The following is a 14,763-nucleotide window of genomic DNA, read 5'->3' as shown; positions in this document are numbered from 1 at the left end:
CTTTGGGGGATACTGAAAATATTCTAAACCAAGATTATGGTCATGGTTGTACTATTCTGTAAATATACTAGAAATCACTTAATATTAAAAAACAGGTGAATTTTATGTATATAAATTCTATCTCAAAGCTGTTAAAAAATCTGTTAGAAATTTAAAAAAAGAGAAAGAATATAAGTGTATTGATTACTTTTGGAGAAATTGATCTGTATGTGTTCAAGTGATTCCATCCAGGAATATGGAATTCTGAAAATCCCTTTAAGTTTCTCAAAACTTTTTAGATTTCTTAAAAAAAAAAAGATTTTTGATTGAGATTTGGTGTCATCAGATTTTTGGCATGAGTACCATCTGCATTTGCCTTTTGCTTCTTCATTCCCAGGCCCCCAACCCCTCAGGTGCGTGTAGAAATGGGTTGGATGTGTTTTGGCTCAATTGCTCCAAGCCTTTCTTTCTCTATTTTAGCTGCTGATGCAAAAGAGAAACAGTTCTGGGTGACTCAGCTTCGAGCTTGTGCCAAATACCACATGGAGATGAATTCTAAGGTAAGTCACTGCGGGGTGGGGTGGAGGTGGGGCGTTGCATCTGCTGGGATCAGCCTTCAGCCCAGTGATTGGCTTCTTGGGGGAAGCTGTTTTCCATAGTATCTTTAAAGTTCTCCACCATCGAGGAATTCATACTTGTCCTGTGACATTTACATTTAAAGCCGAGAGAAAGGTGGGAGGATTTGCTTGTAGGTAGAGTGAACGGGCATGCAGACACTTTCTTGGAACTGATTCTGGAAAGACACTTCTGTGTCTTTCTGTGTTGTCCATTTAGGCAGCTGGTAACTGGTCTGCGCAGAAGCTTGAGCAGATGGTGTCATTGTGGCGGCGGCAGAGGAGTCATATTTACTGTTCACGAAGACTTGTTGTCACAGACCCTTAAATAAAACGAGACCCCAGCTTGATGAAGCGCTCTATAAGGTGCTTCTGCATCTAAGTGTGTCAGAATGTTCTCAGGTAGTTTGGCATCCATGTATGAATTAGCTTCTCTTCAGGATTCAGTCTGAGATCTTGGTACAGATGCGCAGGGGGTAGGAGATAGGAGGTAGGCATTTTCGTGGATTATTTGGAGGATCTCCTTCCTTAAATACAGGAAATAAATAAGTCAGACAGAGAAAGCCAAATACTATAAAACAAACTTGAGGTTGCCAAAGTGGATGGCGGGGGAGGGATAAATTAGGCGTATGTGGTTAACAGATACAAACTGCTATACGTAAAATAGATAAGCAACAAGGATTTGCTGTGTAGCACAGGGAATTACAGTCAATGTCTTGTATTTTAATAATCTATAATGGATTATAATCTGAAAAAAACCCCACAACTGAATCACTTCGCTGTACACCTGAAACGAACACAATATTGTAAACCAACTGTACTTCAATTGAAAAATTGTATAGGAAATAATTGACCAATGAATTTATTCAGGACAATAAATATTTGTTAAAATTAACGAATTAACGTTCAAAGGGCTACCCCTTTTATGTCATTAGTTCAAATTTAGTTACGATATCCATTTGCATTCTTTTTCTGTATTCCATGTATCTGATAGGAAGACCCACACTTCAGACTTCTTAGGCTTCCATTTACTGTAACCTGTCTGCTGTCTTGCTCAGGGAGGACATGGAAATGTCTTGCTTAGTTATACCTCCCTGTTCTGCTTCCAAATACAACCTGAAATGATTTCTTCACAATGATTTTGTTTATTTTTTTCTTTCTGGAGACATCTTCTCTCCTTGACTCGCTTACGGCAGTTGCACTCACTGTAATGCCCCTCTTGACTTGCTCCAAATGTGGTCTTTAATCATAGGTAGGGCCCCACTTCTTTTCTTAAAAATTTATTTTATTGAAGTCTAGTTGATTTACAGTGTTGTGGTAATTTGTCCTGTACAGCAAAGTGACTCAGTTATACATACGTATACATTCTTTTTCACATTCTTTTCCATGATGGTTTATCCCAGGATATTGGATATAGTTCCCTGTGCTCTACAGTAGGACCTTGTTGTTTATCCATTCTGTGTATGTCAGTTTGCATCTGCTAATCCCGAACTCCCAATCCATCCCTCCTCCCCCACCCCCTCCCCCTTGGCAACGACAAGTCTGTTCTCTGTATCTCTGAGTCTGTTTCTGTTTTATAGATAAGTTCATTTATGTCGTGTTTTAGATTCCACATATAAGTGATATCATATGGTATTTTTCTTTTTCTGATTTACTTTATTTAGTATGATCATCTCTAGGTCCATCCATGTTGCTGCACATGGCATTGGTTCATTCTTTTTTATGACTGAGTAGTATTCCATTGTATATATGTACCACATCTTCTTTATCCATTCATCTGTTGATGGACACTTAGGTTATTTCCATGTCTTGCCTATTGTGAAAAGTGCTGCTATGAACATAGGGGTGCACGTGTCTTTTTGAATTATAGTTTTGTCTGGATATATGGGTAGGGCCCCACTTCTAAAGCCTTTTTCCCTCTGGCCTGGTTTATTTTCCAGGAATTATAGTAGGAGTTCTGGACATTACATCAGTATTTTATAAACACCTAGGCAGGGCAGTATAAAATTGTTTTCTTTTTATATGTATTGTTTTACTTTTTATAAAATAGAACAGAAGGGGATCAAATAAAAAGGACATATCTTCACCTATCACCATAGGTGCTCATTGGAGATGACTGCTCTTTGATACATCAGCCTAGTAAATTTAGGTGTGCGTTAGTGTGTATGTGTACGTATCTGTAGCTCTACATTTGTTTTTTACACAAATGGATCGTTTCACGCACACTGTTCTATCCTTTGGTTTTTTTACACTTATTAATGTATCTTGGAGATTTTTCCCTGTTGGACATCTAGATCTACTACACTCCTGTTAGGATGACCAGATGCTGTTCTAAGGGGTGGATGTCAGTGCTTTATTTGAGTCCTTCACTGACAGATGTTTAATTTGATTGTGGTTGTTATACATGATACTATAATAAACATCTTTGGACACACATCTTCTGGTACCTCTAGGTGCGTATATATATGAATCTATACCAGCGGAAATACTGGGTTATAGAATAGAACATGAAAGGTGGATTCGCTTGTGGGGTTGACTCGTATACTAAGTCCACGAAGTCTCTTCTACTTCTAAGTCTACTTCTGCCAAGTCTCTTCGGACACTAATTGGGCGTTAGTACCTTCTCCTCTGCCTTTTAGCCCCTAAAGGATGAACGTGTGACAGGAGGGGATGATTATCGCTGCCTCTGGAGGTTACGTCTCCAGCCAACCCCACGATGGGGAGAGAGGCAGTGGGGTTCAAACTCTGGGGCGGCGCCCAGGGCCCCCGTTCAGCTCAGCTGCCTCCTTTCTGACTGGCACCCCCATCCCCACCACACACATAACTCCTGTTGTGAGTTCACTGCTGACAGCTTGTGAAGACATTTTTTTTTCCTGTAAGGAAGTAGCATTGTTTTTAAAAAATTGCAAATATTACCTATACGCAATGCAAAACATTCAGAAGATAGGAAAGTACAAAGAAGGAAAAAAATCACCCCAAATCCCAGCCCCAGACCTAATCTCTGATGATACTATTTGAGTGTGCATCCTTCCAGAGCCTTATCTGTGTAGAGAAATATCAACAGAAAGAGGTCACGTGACCCCACATGGGGTTCATCCTTCCAGTCTTTTCCATACAAGTATGGGGGTGTGTGGACTATTTCTGGGAATCAGAAGGCTTGTCTGTTGTGGGGAGGTATGGGTGGGGAATTCTAGCAGGCTGTGTGTTATGCCTTGTGTGAAGAGTAAGGAGATGTGTAGCTGCTGTTTAATTGGTTCTCCCAGGAAACTCGGTTTCTGATGATGAATGACTACAGCTTTCCTGACTGTGTGCTGCCCTGGGGTGTGAGCCAGAGGGCTTTGGAGAGGTGCTTAGCTGTCTTGGCTGCGCGGCATCACAGCAGGGAAGCACCTGCCACCGGGACTAACCCAGTGGCGTCTGTGGAATCTGAAACCACGTGGTTGTGAGGGACTTCAGATGTCATCCAGTCCTGACCCCACCGCATCCCAGCATCCTCACAGAAGCGCGTACCAGAATATTTATGGTAATAATGAAAACAATCCCTGGTTTTATTCACCTAGAGGGGGCACTGCTGGTACCTCACTGAGTGAATGCTAAGAATTTGGGGGGTCATCTAACAAATGACATCGAATACCTCTCTTTTATGACTAAACAAATTTGAGGCCCCTCAGAACAGTTTGGAATAGCTCAGAAGTAATGGAATGATTAAAAAGTGGGAAGGGGGCTTCCCTGGTGGCGCAGTGGTTGAGAGTCCGCCTGCCGATGCAGGGGACACGGGTTCGTGCCCCGGTCCGGGAAGATCCCACATGCCGCGGAGCGGCTGGGCCCGTGAGCCATGGCCGCTGAGCCTGCGCGTCTGGAGCCTGTGCTCCGCAACGGGGAGAGGCCACAACAGTGAGAGGCCCGCGTACCGCAAAAAAAAAAAAAAAAAAAAAAAGTGGGAAGGGATCCCAAACTCCCTCTGTTCCATGTCTAAAAACAGTAGCTATAAGAAATAGGACAAGAGGTAGGTCCTAAAACTGTGTGGTCCAATATGGAGGCCTTGGGGCACGTGAGGCTGTCCAAACTGAAATTATTTGAAATTAAATTTGAAATTCAGTTTCTCGGTCATGCTCATCCACATTTCAGGTGCTCAGGGGCCATGCTTGGCTGATGCCTGCCGTACTGGACAGCATAGGGTTAGAATATCTTCCATCATCACAGAAGGTTCTGTTGGAAAGTGCTGATAAAGCTTCCATTACAGCTTCGTGGTTTCTAAGGAGGGACTTGCCGGTGTCCGGTTTAATCTCCTCCTGCGCCATGGACAGTGTTTTGCTTTCTTTAAATCTGAAAAGGTTGACTGGTGCTTCCCACCCGTCGGTCCTTCCTTCTGGGCTTCCCCTGCATCCTCCCGGTGAGGACTTCTGGTCTGTGCCACAGCCTTGGCGTTGGACATCCTGCTCACTCTTACTTCTCCCGTGGCCTCATCTGTGCAACAGGGACCCTGACCTTACTTGTCTGAAGTTAGGAACTGGTGTTTTCATGTGGTCAGATTCCGATACATGCTTACTGCACTGCAGCTATTTGCCAAGAAAACTAGTTTGAGGTGTTTTTTAAAAACTTTAATTTGCATTATTTTTTGCAGAGTTTATTCATGGGCCATAAGTTTTTGTTTCTTCAGTTTCTTCTGGGGTGTCTTTTTCTTCTGTGCAACCTCCTTTCCTGGTTTAGGGACAATCTGCTCTTTTTTTTTTTTTTTTTTTTTTTTTTTGTGGTACGTGGGCCTCTCACTGTGGTGGCCTCTCCCGCTGCGGAGCACAGGCTCCAATGCGCAGGCTCAGCGGCCATGGCTCACGGGCCCAGCCGCTCTGCGGCATGTGGGATCTTCCCGGACTGGGGCACGAACCCGTGTCCCCTGCACCGGCAGGCAGACTCTCAACCACTGTGCCACAAGGGAAGCCCCAATCTGCTCTTTTTCAGTGAAGATCATCTCAGTGTGGCCGGGAGAGCTCATGTACAGGTTGATCGGACCATGGGCTCTGCTAAGTCCTGAGCCGCATTTTGGGAGCTGTATTCACCTGAATGTGCTCACTGATCAGGGGATCTACATCTAGGCCCTAAAGGTCAGCATCCCTCTCTGCATTTTTGAGTATGTGCAGTAAAAATTCAGCACTCTTTTGGGACCATTGACCATGCGTCCAGCCCCACTGTTTGGTCTGAGCACACCTACTAACTTCACCACTGGAATGATGGAATGGCACCCATCGCTTTTGTAAAGGGACATCCTTCAGATACTCGGTAGCTTTTTGGATATGCATACCTTTTATGGCCTGGGCAGTTTCACGAGTGTTCTTAGAATGAACGTGAAGATTTGAACCTCTTGTTTTGCATGATTTTGTGAGGTTTTCTGGGTCAAGTGAACAGCAAACCATTTTCAGAGGTCACCTCAAGGCTGCTTACTGGAAAAGCTAATTCGAGCTTTTGTGAGCAGCAGAGGAGCAAGGGCAGGTTGCCAGTGGGGCTGCTCCCTGGCTCACACAGCCTTTGCTAGCACCCACTTCCTAAGACCAAGTCCAGAGCTTTACCTTGGCGATGGCTGCCCCTTACATGCCAGGTCTGGTTTCTCCACCTTCACTCTCGGGCACCCGTGTGTTCCAGACACGGCACACTGTGTACTTTTCCTGTGTTTGTGCTGTTCGCTGGGCTAGGAGTGCCTTTCCCTCTCCGTCCTTCCTGGGGCGAATACCCATGTGGTCTTCAAGGCTCGTAGAGTTCTGTGATGCCTTCCTGACCTGCCTGCTCAAGAGTGGATCTGCTCTCTCCTGTGCTGCCGTTTATACCAGGACACACCTGTATGACAGCACTTTTCATGGTGTGTGTGTGCGTGTGCGCACACGTGTCAGCCCTCAAGGCTGACTGTGTCCTTACGCCCGGGACTGTGGGGAAATCATAGCTGTCTCCTCCATACCTGCCACTGTCATGACAAGTCGCGACGGATATAAAGCATTTGAAGCAATAAATGTCAGCCCTGCTTCCTCTTCCTCACTCCTTCCTGTGTGTGTTAGTAGTATTAGTAGTGGTAGTGGTGCTGGATTTGGGTTCCCTAAACTATACCCAAGTTATCATATTTTAATTTTTGTTGAATACGATTGTATTTTATATTAGATCAAGTACTTGAGGATTCTATGTAGAGAGAGCTCTGAGCTTCCTGCAGCCAAAAATCAATCAGGAGTAATTTCGAACAAAATGTATCCTGACTTTTTTTTTTAATTAAAGAAAATAGCAATCAAAAGGAACACATTTTGGGGAAAGGAAATAATAACAAATGGCCTCTATCAACACAGTGGCAGATACTAAGAGAGGTGCTTTTCTTGGATGATCTTAGGTGTGTCTCACAACAGCCCTACGAGGCAGGTACAACTATGACTGCGTTTTTTGTTTGTTTGTTTGTTTTTTTAACATCTTTATTGGAGTATAATTTTTTTTAAGATGTTGGCGGTAGGAGTTTATGAATTTATTTATTTATTTATTTTTGGCTGCGTTGGGTCTTCGTTTCTGTGCGAGGGCTTTCTCTAGTTGTGGCAAGCGGGGGCCACTCTTCATCGCGGTGCGTGGGCCTCTCACTATCGCGGCCTCTCTTGTTGCGGAGCGCAGGCTCCAGACGCGCAGGCTCAGTAGTTGTGTCTCACGGGCCTAGTTGCTCCGCGGCATGTGGGATCCTTCCAGGCCAGGGCTCGAACCCCTGTCCCCTGCATTGGCAGGCAGATTCTCAACCACTGCACCACCAGGGAAGCCTTATTGGAGGATAACTGATGACTGTGTTTTATAGGTGAGGATGGAAAGAATAAGTAATATGCCTGCCCATGCACGCATAGCTAGCAAGGGCTGCCATCTCTTTAAAAAGATTTGAGATATAATTCACATACTGTAGAATTTATCCTTTAAAAGTGTACAATTCAGTGGTTTTTAGTGTATTCACAAAGTTGTGCAACCATCAGCACTGTCAAGTCCCAGAATCTTCGATCACCCTCGAAAGAAACCCCTCCTGTGCCTATCAGCAGTCCCTCCTCATCCCTTACCCACCTACTCTCCCAACCCCTGCCAACCCCAAACCACTGCCTCTGAGAAGTTGCCTATTCTGGACATTTCATGTAAATAGAATCATTAAGTATGTGGTCTTTTGTGTCTGGCTGATTTCACTTAGCATAATGTTTCCAAGCTTCCTCCATGTTATAGTATGAATCAGTACCTCATTCCTTTTTATGGCTGGATAATCCCATTGTACGGCTATGCCACTTTTTTTTTTTTTTTTTTTTTTTTTGCGGTACGCGGGCCTCTCACTGTTGTGGCCTCTCCCGTTGCGGAGCACAGGCTCCGGATGCGCAGGCCCAGTGGCCATGGCTCACGGGCCCAGCCGCTCCGTGGCATATGGGATCCTCCCAGACCGGGGCACGAACCTGTATCCCCTGCATCGGCAGGCGGACTCTCAGCCACTGCGCCACCAGGGAGGCCCATGCCACTTTTTTATTTTTATTTTTTGCCATCTTAGTTCCCCGACCAGGGATCGAACCCGTGCCTCCTGCAGTAGAAGCACGGAGTCCTAACCACTGGACTGCCAGGGAAGTCCCCATGATATGCCACCTTTTTTTTTTTATCCATTCGTTGATGGATATTCGGCTTACTTTCACTTTTTTGTTATTGTGAATGATGCTGCTATGAACATTTGTGCACAAGTTTTTGTGTGAATGTATTTTCTCATTTCTTTCAGGTATATACCTAGGAGAGGAATTGCTGGGTCACATGGTAACTCTGTTTAACTTTTGGAGGAGCTGCTCTTTTCCAAAGTAGCTGTGCCATTTTACATGCTCAGTGAATGAGGGTTCCAGTTTTCCTACATCTTTGTTAACACTTGATCTTGTCAGTTTTTGATTATAGCCATCCTAGTGGGTATGAAGTTGTATCTCATTGTGGTTTCGATTTGCATTTCCCTAGTGACTAATGATTTGGGGCATCTCTTCATGTTCTTATTGGCCATTCGTGTATCTTCTTTGGAAAAATGTCTACTTAAATCCTTTGTCATTATTTATCTATTTATTTTTAATTGTTGAATTGTGAGAGTTCTTGATATATTCTGGGTACTAGACACTTATCAGATACATGGTTTACAGATATTTTCTCCCATTCTGTGGCTTGTCTCTTCACTTTTCTCATCTTTTTTGACATAAGCAAAAATTGTGAGGACAAATAGGACATCTGGTATAATGGAGTGGGGATTGGAGTCAAAGGACCTGGCTTCTGGCTGTGCCTGGACCACTCACAGCAACTAACTAGTCTTGTTGTCTAGAGTAACTTAATCTCTCTTAACCTCTGTAAATGGGGCAAAATAATGGGCATCAACCATACAGGATGGTTTTTAGGATGAAATGACATTAAGTACTTCACAAACATCAGTTCTTTTAATAGCATGAACTCTTCCAGCTCTGCCAGAACATCTGTGTTGACAGGTAACTTGGTTGTAGAGTGGGTTCCACCTGAAGATGGATCACTCAGGACTAGAGGCTAAGAACCTCCTCCCAAACCTGATTGTAATGACGCATTCCCCGACAAGGTTGGCTAGACTGCCCAAAGGATTATATTCCCCATGCATCAGAAAGTTCGAGAATAATCCCGACTGAACCAGTTTGGTGTTTTTCATATTGTGTGGTCTTGTGGCCAGTGGTTCCAGTCTCATTTTCTGAGGCTGTGGGGTGGCCTGCCACCTGCTTCATAACCTGTCCTCTAGTGCCACTTGGGACGAGTTACTGTCTGAGCCTCAGTGCCTCATCTGTGAAAGGGGGATGACAGTTATCGATGTGAAGATCGAACTGTGGGTTGTGGTGAGGTTTCAGTGAGTTAACGTCTGTCATGCTCTTACTGTAGAGCCAGATGCTGAGTTAGTTTCCATAAGGGGTGCTGGGCTGGCAGGAGGACCCTGCCAAGTTGGACCTCATGAGGCAATCTCCCTGGGAAAAGACTGCCCAAGACTGTATGCACGGCTTGCAACACGGGGTATTTCTGATAAATGAGTCTCTAAGATAATCAGAAGAGAAATTTGTTTTTCTGGGTGCACCACACAGCTTGCGGGATCTTAGTTCCCCAACCAGAGATTGAACCCGGGTCCACGGCAGTGAAAGCGCCGAGTCCTATCCATTGGATCGCCAGGGAGTTCCCAGAAGAGAAATTTTTTACCTGTTTAAATAGCCAACATTAAAATAGATGGAAAGTTTAAGGGGAAAAAAGGGTGGAGAAGGTGTACCATTGTGGAACCAGTCAACCAGTCAAAACAAACAACAAACAGAGCAAATAGAGATACACACCACACACAGTCTTTGGAAGGAAACATAAGGGCCTTGTAACAGTGGTTGCCCCTGGGAGGGAAGGGGGAAACTGGGGATTTAGAGTTGAAAGAAAGTAGGGGTTTAGCTGTACCCTTTGATACTTTTTGAAATTTTCATGTTGTGCATTGACATGTACACATATAGTAGTTACTCAAATGGTTAACATTTAACTTTGTAAAAGTTTTCCTTTTTAAAAAGCATTGCTGAGGCTGTTTGGCAAAGTGCTGTGCTCACTCAGGCTACTGTCAAGTTGACCCTTTATCTGCAGACAGAAGCTCTTCCCCAGTCACTGATTAACCTGCTTCTCTTTATATTCTCTCCTTGAAGGTCTTAAAACCAAATGTCCTTAAAGATATTCAATAATTCCAGATTCCTGCCAATTCAGATGAAGCTTCTAGTCTTGTTTCTCAAAATTGATTTTACTTGATACGGTTTGGGGTGTTTAAAGTTTAATGCTCTTTGGGGGAAGTGTTCCTTCCCCCCCTCCCTTATTTGAATCGAACTGTGATGAAGTGTGAACGTGGCTCCCTCTTCTTCTGCTGAAGCCTTCGGTGCTGGGGCGATAGGCTGAGGAGCAGGGAGCCTGCATCTGGGTGTGGGGTTCTGTGAACAGAGCTTCTCCACTGGAGTTTGAAGGGGGTTTGTGCTGCCTACCTGATAACATTTTTAGAAATTGCCTGTGTCTCAAAAAAATTCAGCTCATCCTTCTTACTGTACAGTATACTAGCCTGATTTAATATTTTAAATGTTTTATTTCTTTACCCAAATTTTTGGGTAAAAAGCAAGATATTTGGGACTTCCCTGGTGGCACAGTGGTTGAGAATCCACCTGCCAATGCAGGGGACACAGGTTCGAGCCCTGGTCCAGGAAGATCCCACATGCCGTGGAGCAACTAAGCCCGTGCACTACAGCTATGGAGCCTGAGCTCTAGAGCCTGCAAGCCACAACTGCTGAGCCTGCGTGCCACAACTACTGAAGCCCACGTGCCTAGAGCCCATGCTCCACAATAAGAGAAGCCTCTGCAGTGAGAAACCTGTGCACCACAACAAAGAGTAGCCCCTGCTTGCCACAACTAGAGAAAGCCCAGACGTAGCAACGAAGACCCAACGCAGCCAAAAATAAATAAATTAAAAAAAAAAAAGCAAGATGCTCATCTCCCACTGAGACCCTCAGGTAAAAAATGCCCCAGGTTGAGAAGCAGAGCATCACAGGGTCCTGTCTGTGTTCCTAAGTGGCAAGTCTTTGGGGGAATCTCATACGATGGGTTTGAGCTTCCTAAACACTCCCAGTAAGTAAAGCTGGACATGCCCATCGGAGGATTTACTCTTCTTGGCTCCATCTTCCTGTTTTCTGTTGTTGGGCAATTTTACTTTCATGTTATATTGAGCGCAGTGCCATTTTTCTTCTAGAATTTTTCACAGATAATTACCTTTTGGGTACTTAAAACTAAGTGTAAAACATCACTCTCTGAAACACACCATCAAATTAAGTAAATAAAACACAATTTAAAAACAGTCTTTATTAAAACGATAGTTTGGGGAGTTTTTATTGCCTTAGTTAAGTGCAACAATTTTGCCTACATTCTCAAGCATAATTTTAAAATTAGGCTGCCTGCCTTGCCCAAAAGGGAAGTACTAGCGCTACCAAGGAGGATGATCTTAGGCCAAGGGGACCTTCAGATTTTTAAAATTTTTTAGGAAAAAATAAGGGTACAGTTTTGATTCCGTTGAACTCATTTATTCCACCTTTTATCTGTATATATAGGGCTTTGTTCTAGAATAAGCAGTTGAGTTGCTGTTTCTCTCTAGAATATTGGTGGATGGTTTTATATTGTGAGGCCTCTTTGAGGAGTTTTGATTGGAGGCAGGATAAACAAGTCTTGGTCTGAGGACATTTCCTACACTTCATTGTAGGCAAGTATGAATGAACACTCTAAGGACAGGAGAATCCAGGCATACAGTTGGGGTCACTGTTCACGGTCTGGTCGCTGTTTTGCTGACATTGGGAGAGAAGTTTAGAAGGAGGCCAACTTGGGAAGAGTATTCAACAAACCCTGAGTGCTTGGGTGCCATGACATTCTGGCTCTGGGGACATGGTGATTCCATGGAGAGTGGCTACATGGAGCTTACACTTTTTCGGGGAAGACAGTCAACAGATAGGTACTGTCAGGTAGCCATAAGTTCTAGAAGAAATAACAAGGTCGGAGACTAGAAAACAATTGAAGATTTTAAGGTATTCCTACTCAGAAATATATCCCACGTATGCTGTATTCTTTAAAAATGTCAATATCTTGAAAGATCAAGAAGGCTGTAGAAATATTCCAGATTAAATGAGCCTAGAGACATGACAACTCAGTACAATACCTGACCTTAAACTGGATTTGAGTCTGTATTGACAAAATTAGATAATGGATCGTGGGTTAGATAAAGGTAGCTGATAAATGTTTTGTGGTTATGTAAGGAAATATCCTTGTTTTTAGGAAAGACACCCTGAAGTAGTTAATATTTAAGGGCAAAAGGCCAAGATGCATGTAACCCTCACTCAAATGGTTTAGGAAAAAATTTTAATATGTCTTATAATTACACTTGTGTGTGTGTGCACGTGCGTGCACCCGTGTATTGGGGAGAGAAAAGAGAGGGAACAAATGATAAATGGGATAAAATGGTAATTGGTGAAACTGACTAAAGGGTACACAGGAGTTTTTCTTTTGGTGTGTGCAACTTTAAGTTTGAAATTATTTCCCTGTAAAAAATTTTAAAAAATCAAGTATAGTCTAACACTTTTGAAAACAAGATCCTATTCTTTAAAAAAACATATATTCCTTGGGAGAAATTTTCTATAAGTCATTTATATATTAGTATGATTTTTTCATTCTTTTTTTTTTGGCTGCGCTGTGCGGCATGTGGGATCTTCTTTCCCCAACCAGGGATCGAACCCATGCCCCCTGCGGTAGAAGCGCAGAGTCTTAAACATTAGACCGCCAGGGAAGTCCCATTTTTCATTCCTTTTTTCTTTTCTTTTTAATATTAGTATGACTTTTAAAGAAAGTAATTTTTCACTTGCCATTATCTAGCTGAGACTAGCCACCAAGGAGCTCGGTGGTTTTCTGAGAATTAAAGATAATTTGGGGAAAGGAGGCATGATAGGGTCATTGCAGTCAGGCTAATATGGAGAACTGGTTAGAATACTGGGCTTTGAAGAGCAGGGAGGAGGATGAATTATGGGTGACGGAGACTTAGAAAAGAAGGGGGAGCAAGCCAGTGATAAACTACCTCCGACTGAAGGTGGGCAACCTCTCTAGCCCCTTCCATGTGTAACTTCGGCATTTATCTTTAAAAAAAATTTTTTTTAATGACATATAATTTACATACCGTGAAAGAAGGTTGTGGATGACCAATAATAATGATATTTTTTTTTTTTTAACTTTTTATTTTATATTGGAGTATAGTTGATTAGCAATGTAGTGTTAGTTTCAGGTGTATAGCAAAGTGATTCAGTTATACATATACATGCATCTATTCTTTTTCAGATTCTTTTCCCATTTAGGTTATTACAGATTATTGAGCAGCATTCCCTGTGCTGTACAGTAGGTCCTTGTTGGTTATCCATTTTATTTTTATTATTATTTTTTACATAAATTTATTTTATTTATTTATTTTTGGCTGCATTGGGTCTTCGTTGCTGCACACGGGCTTTCTCTAGTTGCAGCGAGCGGGGGCTACTCTTTATTGCAGTGCACGGGCTTCTCATTGCGGCAGCTTCTCTTGTTGTGGAGCACAGGCTCTAGGCACACGGGCTTCAGTAGTTGTGGCACACGGGCTCAGTAGTTGTGGCTCGCAGGCTCTAGAGTGCAGGCTCAGTAGTTGTGGCACACGGGCTTAGTTGCTCCGCGGCATGTGGGATCTTCCCAGACCAGGGCTCGAACCCATGTCTCCTGCATTGGCAGGTGGATTCTTAACCACTGTACCACTAGGGAAGCCCTCCATGTAAAATATAGTAGCGTGTACATGTCAATCCCAAACTCCCTAACTATCCTTCCCCACCACCCTTCCCCCCAAGTAATCATAAATTCATTCTCTAAGTCTGTGAGTCTATTTCAATAGCAATATTTTATATCACTATATTGTAGTATATAAAATTATTATGCCAGTAGCTATCACAACTGATCAAAATGCTAGGCACGGTTGTAAGTACTTTAATAGACATTATTTCATTTATTCTTTAAAAGATGCTTACAAGTTCGTTTTAGTTTCCTAAAAGAGAACGAGGATAACAAAACCCTGAGAGAGGGCTTCCCTGGTGGTGCAGTGGTTGAGAGTCCGCCTGCCGATTGAGGGGACGCGGGTTCGCGCCCCGGTCTGGGAGGATCCCACATGCCGCGGAGCGGCTGGGCCCGTGAGCCACGGCCGCTGAGCCTGCGTGTCCGGAGCCTGTGCTCCACAACGGGAGAGGCCACAGCAGTGAGATGCCCGCGTACCGCAAAAAAAAGAAAAAAAAAAAACCCTGAGAGATTATAAATAACTCCCTTGAGTCACATATCTGGTAAAGGGCTGGATTTTGAACCCAGGTCTCTGATACCCTGAAGCCAGTGGACGAGGCTGCCTCGCCATGTCTGGGACCCCTGCTGCAGGAATTGGGCTGGCAGGGTGAGCAGAGATGTTTTACTTGTCTCTGGTACCTAGGAACAGAACACGGGGTACTTCTTGAAATGTGGAAGAAGAAAATTGATACTTCTCAGCCCAAGAAGGGAAGAAAGATTTTGTAAGTAATAGATCTTTAATGTGTTAATGTAGGGAAATGAAAATACTTGGAAA

General features: G+C 43.5%; 1 protein-coding gene across 2 annotated transcripts in view; it reads left to right on the top strand.

Moving 5' to 3' along the window:
- Window positions 1–14,763, top strand: part of OSBPL10 (oxysterol binding protein like 10) — a 294,376-nt gene that overhangs the window by 103,815 nt on the left and 175,798 nt on the right. For both annotated transcript variants that reach the window (XM_060109530.1, XM_060109531.1), the window contains one exon: window positions 460–539. In XM_060109530.1, the coding sequence (XP_059965513.1) occupies window positions 460–539 (80 nt within the window). The remainder of the gene's footprint in view (window positions 1–459; window positions 540–14,763) is intronic.

Source organism: Mesoplodon densirostris, chromosome 10, assembly GCF_025265405.1.
Source record: "Mesoplodon densirostris isolate mMesDen1 chromosome 10, mMesDen1 primary haplotype, whole genome shotgun sequence".
NCBI classification, from domain to species: domain Eukaryota; kingdom Metazoa; phylum Chordata; class Mammalia; order Artiodactyla; family Ziphiidae; genus Mesoplodon; species Mesoplodon densirostris.
This window is presented reverse-complemented; position numbering and strand designations above follow the sequence as displayed.